Here is a 5,747-nt window from a genome sequence, read left to right as displayed (position 1 = left end):
GACGTCATATTTACATTAGACGGATCCTTTCTAGCCATAACCCTGCCGTAGATTGTATCCCTGTTCGCGGGGACGCGCAAACGTGACGTCATCGCCTGTATTGAGCGTTCGTCTAGTTTAATAAGCTTTTTTCTCTCTTTTGAATGATATATTTCCCATCAGATTAAACAGCAAACGGCTGTGCATACAATTGCGAGGAGGCTCGTTTTAAGGACACTTTTCAGATAATCACAATCTTCTTATTGGAACAAACTTCCGTTTTTGAGTGTAGTCCCACTCTGCTATGTTCCTCCTTCCTACAGAACGGACAATGACAGGATAATATGTCATTTGTCAGTATAGTCCTATTTCTGTTTAAGTGTCTGATAACCACGAATAGTAAGCAATGATATAACATATGCCAGACACTGTGTTATTTTCAAGCAAGCCTAAAAGATAATGTCACTCACTTTAATTGCTTCTTTGAATGTCATTTTCCTCTGTGGTTTCCTACTCAACACATGTTTGTTTTGTAATGCCACTCATATTTGATTTTTTATTGTATTTTAAAGTGACATTGAATGCTTTGAAAGGTGCCCTAAAATAAAGTGTATTATTGATCTTATATCTGTGCCTATATCACACTATTAATGCTCCTTATTTTAGATTTGGTTTTTCCTGGTGTCAATAGGGAAGATCTGCACTGTTCTCTACATAACATGTTCAGCAGAGCGGGTATTTCTCCTGCCAGATATGGCACCCGCCCTACAACTTTGTCCAGGAGAGTCACAACGTCACCAAAATCACACTGGTGTTGGCTGTTCCCCTCTAGATTGTGCTCACCAAAGCACTTTACTCTGGGCCCAGCAGGTGAAAAACTAAAGAGGGGGTTCCAAATCCGGCAGAGCAGGTGTTGTAGCTGCCGGATTTGGCACCCCCCCTACAACAGAGTCTAATGTGTTCTTAGGCCGTTACGATCTTAATTTTCCAGAGCTAACATGCAAACATTGCACAAAGAAATGGGGTCCAGAATTCAATGACTTGGTTAGGAGTGGATACTGGCCAGCTACGATGCAAGCACAGACCCTGTTCCACCAAGATCTGTTCCATTCCTTTGAGGCTATGAAGACGGCAGCTCCAGGAATGTCTAGACAAGCCTTTACTGCAATGTTGGACCAGAGAACAAAGCAGTTTGGAAGAGTAAGTACAAATGTGAAGCTGAAAGACAAATACATGTATTACCATAATAAATATATTTATGGCCAAATATGGATGAGCGAGATATGATACAAAATATGATAACATATATAATGTATTTTTATTTCAGACTGGCAAGGTGAATGCAGATGCTTTTCAGAGAAGCTTTCTGCAGTATGTGTACTGCACATTTGAAGAGAATAAACTTCTGGGTAAAGAGCCATTTGTCTGTCCAGCCTGTAGCCCTGAAATGGTGGCTGTTTCAGTAGATGGCAATAGGAAACTTTACAGGTTCCAGAAAACAAACCAGTAAGTTTTTTACATTGACACAGCAATTGTCCTTAGTCCTTGTATTTTAATTTGACATTGGGATTGCTATTTTTATTTATTTTTTACATTACATGTAATTTGTTAGACGCTTTTATCCAAAGCGACTTACATACATTCAGTACAGTGGACAATCCCCACAGGAGCAATTAGTAGCTATAGTTCTTTCCTGTTATATAGCTGTTAAAACTACAGCTGTTGAATCTGAAATATTTCTGTTAGACTTTATAACCTTGTTTTGAAAGATGTGCTTTAAATATAATTATTATTATTATTACTATGTTCAATTTATAACTAGAGTGGTTATCTATAATTCCTTTTCTTATAGGAGTGAAGAGCCAGGCTTCTTTGACAGAGTGTTTTTAGCCCAAGACTCTGAGGTTTCCACTTTTGTGGAGGATGTTCGAGGGGCTGTCAAAAGTGTGAGTTTTAAATTAAGCAGAGCAAAATGTATCTCACCTTTCTTAATAACTAATATAAGTTAAAATAGTAGTAACACAGTTGCCTTCATATTTGTTTGGAGATGGGATAGAAGTGTTGAGACCAGATGACAGGGTGATGAGGTTAGCAATGCGGTCAAACTGTCACAAACATTATTGCTGTAAAACTGGATTGAAAAAACAGCTAAATTCTAATCCAGAATATATTACAAATTTGGAGCCTTCCAATTATCCAAAAACAGGTTTGTTATTATCCAGGGAGTTGCATATCCAGGTGAATCTGGCAGTCGAGCACAAAACACTTGTGTGTAATAGTTTACATGTTTGATTATACCGTCAGTTGGTCCCACTATCCAGTGTTTTGAAATAACTTCTGATAATGATTCTCTAAAAACGATTTACTTTGGTAGACTGCAGGAAAAGCAATGTGTGGGGAATCTCACTGGACAGCAGCAAGGGAGACCTCTAAGCGAGCCAACGAGTTGGATGAAGAAGGTGTTGAAATTGCTGTGTGTAGGCATGGATTTCTTCTCAAAGCTTGGTAGTTGTCTTGATCATTTTCAATTACAAATATTTGTAGATAATCTGAAGCCTTACCTTCTATCTGCTTTGTACTCAATATTATTATTTTTTTTTAAAAAAAGCTTTAAATATATATAGAGGAGAAATCTTTGCCTATCCGATGTTTCTCCAAAAAGAGTTCCAGAGTGCCTCACTTTTGGCAATGGACGTGACGTGTCGGTATGTACCATATCTTGACAAAGTGTCAGAAGCCTTGCCTCATCTTCAGCCCCTAAAGGAAATGAGACATTGCTTGTCTGTGATGCATGCCAAAGCCCACCAAATGCGAGGTGAGGATTTGAATTACTTAAACAACAATTAATGGTAAATCTGACCACTACACATGGGTCTGAACTGATCCAAGAGAATGTTTTAAGTTATGAGTTGTTGACCTTGAGATTTGTATCAACATTGATTACCTCATGCTTTAGATTATTTGGAATGCACGTAACCAGGAGGGTGCCGGCACCACTCTTGGTGAAGAAGTGGAACAAGTAAACAGCTTCTTATCCAGATGTGGCCTAACAACTAAATACATGGCCAAGTCAGGTTTGTGAACTTGTTTGGGCCCTGCCTTCCTGTAAATGTACACATTGATATTTTATAACATTGTAATGAGATGTATTCTTCTTCACAGCAAGAACTGACATGCTCACAGTCCATGCTATGGGCTGGAATCATCGCAAAGAGAATGGCCTCCACATTGCCATGTCCTCTAGATTCAAAAAAGTTTGTTTGTGTATTGAAATGGAAATGACTATTTTAAGCTGTAAATTTGAAATTTAAGTCCACCCAATATATAAAAATGACACCCCCATATAGACATTGCAGTGGTGCAGGACTAGAGCTACGAAATTCATTAAATATGTTATTGTGTTAATTTCCTCCTTAAAATGCATACTTTTGGTTTATTTTCATTGAATTATTTTATAAAATGGCATGATTCTGTTTTGCTATTTTGCAGACAGCAGAAAAGACAGAGGCTGTAACTGAGAGCCTGAAGAAAATGCAGGACCAGTTGAATTGCTCTGATGACATGCTAGAACTGTGGGTTGATGATGTCAAACAGTGGGCCAGTAAAGGTAAGAACAATGCTGTTTTGACGTATACATAGATGGAGTCGGTTCATAAAAACTAAATAATGCTGTCCAAATTCAACTTTGTCCTTTAGTGTGCCTGTTAGTGTGCGATGTGCAAATAACAGACCTTGATTGTGTTTGAAACTTGTTTTCTTCTTTTTATCTTATTCATTTAGGAAGTGCATCAGCCAGTCCTGCAGATGCTGGTTGTTTGCAGATCTCAATAGAAGCACTCTTTGTTAGCATTTGCCAGAAAAAGAACTACCTTTGCAGACAAAATGGTAAGCATTTTGGGACATTTATTGGTTGTGTTGATTAAATCCCGTCAGCTCTTTTGTAATCTATGTGTTACTCTCATTACAGATCGTAACAAAAGGCGTCAAAAGATCGTCCAAAAGATCGTCCAAAAGGTTGCCCAAGAAAAGAAAAGGTTGCTAGAGGACATCCACAAGTACAACCAGCAACCTGATGGTGACCCTATTGACACCAACTCGGTTGTGGAGAAACTCTCAACCAAATCTGCAGAGAGCATGATCTGGCCTTGGCAGGAACCCAACAGAGGTGCTGTATAAAGATTTTACTTCTAATCTACAAAACTGTAGTAATAAAATGTGTTCATTAATGTGAAATGTTTATATTCATTCTCAGACGGTGTGGACATTCTCACTAAGAAGGGGCTGCTTGACCAAAAAATGCTTCTGTCACGACTGACAGCAGAAAAGCAGATCCTTGTGAAGGAGATGATGCAGCACTGTCAGTACCTCAAGGACTCTGTATCAAAGGTCCAGACACTGATGGCCCCATTTCATTGATCACACAGACAGGAAGTAAGTGAACCACATGGATTTATTCACTTTAAAATACATAAGCCAATGTTTTTCAAACCAGCAAAGGCAAACACACTTTAAAGAAGATTTTATCCATCTGTTTGTTTTTATTTGAGTCTGACTGCGTTCTAGTCTTTCTTGACCTAAATACGTTTTCTCTGAATAATTTTCACAATTTATATGCTTGCTATATAACTTGTAGCTTATCCGAATGGAATCACAGAGCCCTCCTCTCCTTAGAAGACACATAAGGCCCTTGTACGGTACAAGGGCCTTATGTGTCTTCTAAGGAGAAATCTGCATGACCTCAGACTCAAACAGCAGACAGTAGCAGGCGCCTAAAGAGGAATTCTGGAACCCAGTCCTAGGCTGGTGGAGGAGGAGGACGAGGACATGGAAGAAGAAGAAAAAGACTGGCAAAGTGACAACAGCTCAGATGATGAAGATGACGCAGAAGAAGGGACTTGACTTGTGGAAAGTTACTTGGTGCCCTTATGCAGTTATATAGTTAAAGCGGACATATTATGCTTATTTTCAGGTTCATATTGTGTCCATATATCTGCCTTTACTGTTCTTCATTTTCACAGCTCCCTTCAGCCATTCTGACTTAATAATCAGATTTCAGCTAGCTGACTGTTTTAAGTGAATAAAAAGGTAGTAAAGTGACACCAAACACAAAGCAGTCTCACAACTAACCCGTGGTGTTTAGCTAGCTGACAGGCACAACACTAGCACGCTAACACAGCGAGCTAACATGTAGATGTTTCCGTTTGGATTTGATTAAGTGTGCAGTTTTTACATTAAAGCGGACATATTAAGCTTATTTGAGTTTGAAATGAGTGCTTCTACTGTGACATGTTTCCATGCTTTAATGTTGAAAAATTACTTTTTTTCTCATATTACCTGTGCTGCAGCACCTCTTTTCTTTACTTTGTCATGTGCATTATCATATATTGTAACCTGTGTTTTGCTACATATGCTCTTTTATCTTACCAAAATAATAATAAACTTGATTTTGTACATAACTGATGTCTGTAAATATTTACTGATACCCACTTGATATAAGATAAGATAAGATAAGATAAGATAAGACTTTATTTATCCCTAAGGAAATTGTTGTGCCAGAGTAACAAAATACAATAAACACAATAAACACAGCAGCAAAAAGAGCAATTAAACATCCACAGACAACATGAAACGTAGAAACATAGAAAGTCACACAATCAATGCAATTATTATTAGCAGTATTTAGTAGTTATAGTGCAAAAATTAAAACGTGGTGGCAGTTACGTAATTGCACGTTATCATAGTATTATTAATAATACTAATAATAATAA

The 5,747-nt window shown here is 38.0% G+C and overlaps 2 protein-coding genes across 2 annotated transcripts; both read left to right on the top strand.

The window, feature by feature from the left end:
- The first annotated feature begins 1,012 nt into the window (after window positions 1–1,012).
- LOC307026697 (uncharacterized protein) lies at window positions 1,013–2,778 on the top strand. Its single transcript, XM_079662293.1, has 4 exons — window positions 1,013–1,179; window positions 1,307–1,485; window positions 1,832–1,925; window positions 2,354–2,778. The coding sequence occupies exons 1-4, from the start codon at window positions 1,051–1,053 to the stop codon at window positions 2,486–2,488; spliced, it is 537 nt and encodes a 178-aa protein (XP_079518419.1). The 5' UTR covers window positions 1,013–1,050; the 3' UTR covers window positions 2,489–2,778.
- Window positions 2,779–2,942: 164 nt separating this feature from the next.
- On the top strand, window positions 2,943–5,400 carry LOC307026690 (uncharacterized protein). The gene is made up of 7 exons (XM_079662278.1): window positions 2,943–3,053; window positions 3,142–3,233; window positions 3,469–3,586; window positions 3,760–3,864; window positions 3,947–4,144; window positions 4,232–4,410; window positions 4,722–5,400. The coding sequence occupies exons 1-6, from the start codon at window positions 3,041–3,043 to the stop codon at window positions 4,393–4,395; spliced, it is 690 nt and encodes a 229-aa protein (XP_079518404.1). The 5' UTR covers window positions 2,943–3,040; the 3' UTR covers window positions 4,396–4,410; window positions 4,722–5,400.
- The last annotated feature ends 347 nt before the right edge of the window (window positions 5,401–5,747 follow it).

The sequence above is a fragment of the Notothenia rossii genome (genome assembly GCF_949606895.1).
Source record: "Notothenia rossii genome assembly, chromosome: 2".
Classification (NCBI taxonomy): Eukaryota; Metazoa; Chordata; class Actinopteri; order Perciformes; family Nototheniidae; genus Notothenia; species Notothenia rossii.
The sequence above is the reverse complement of the archived record's forward strand: the minus strand, read 5'-3'. Positions and strand labels throughout refer to the sequence as shown.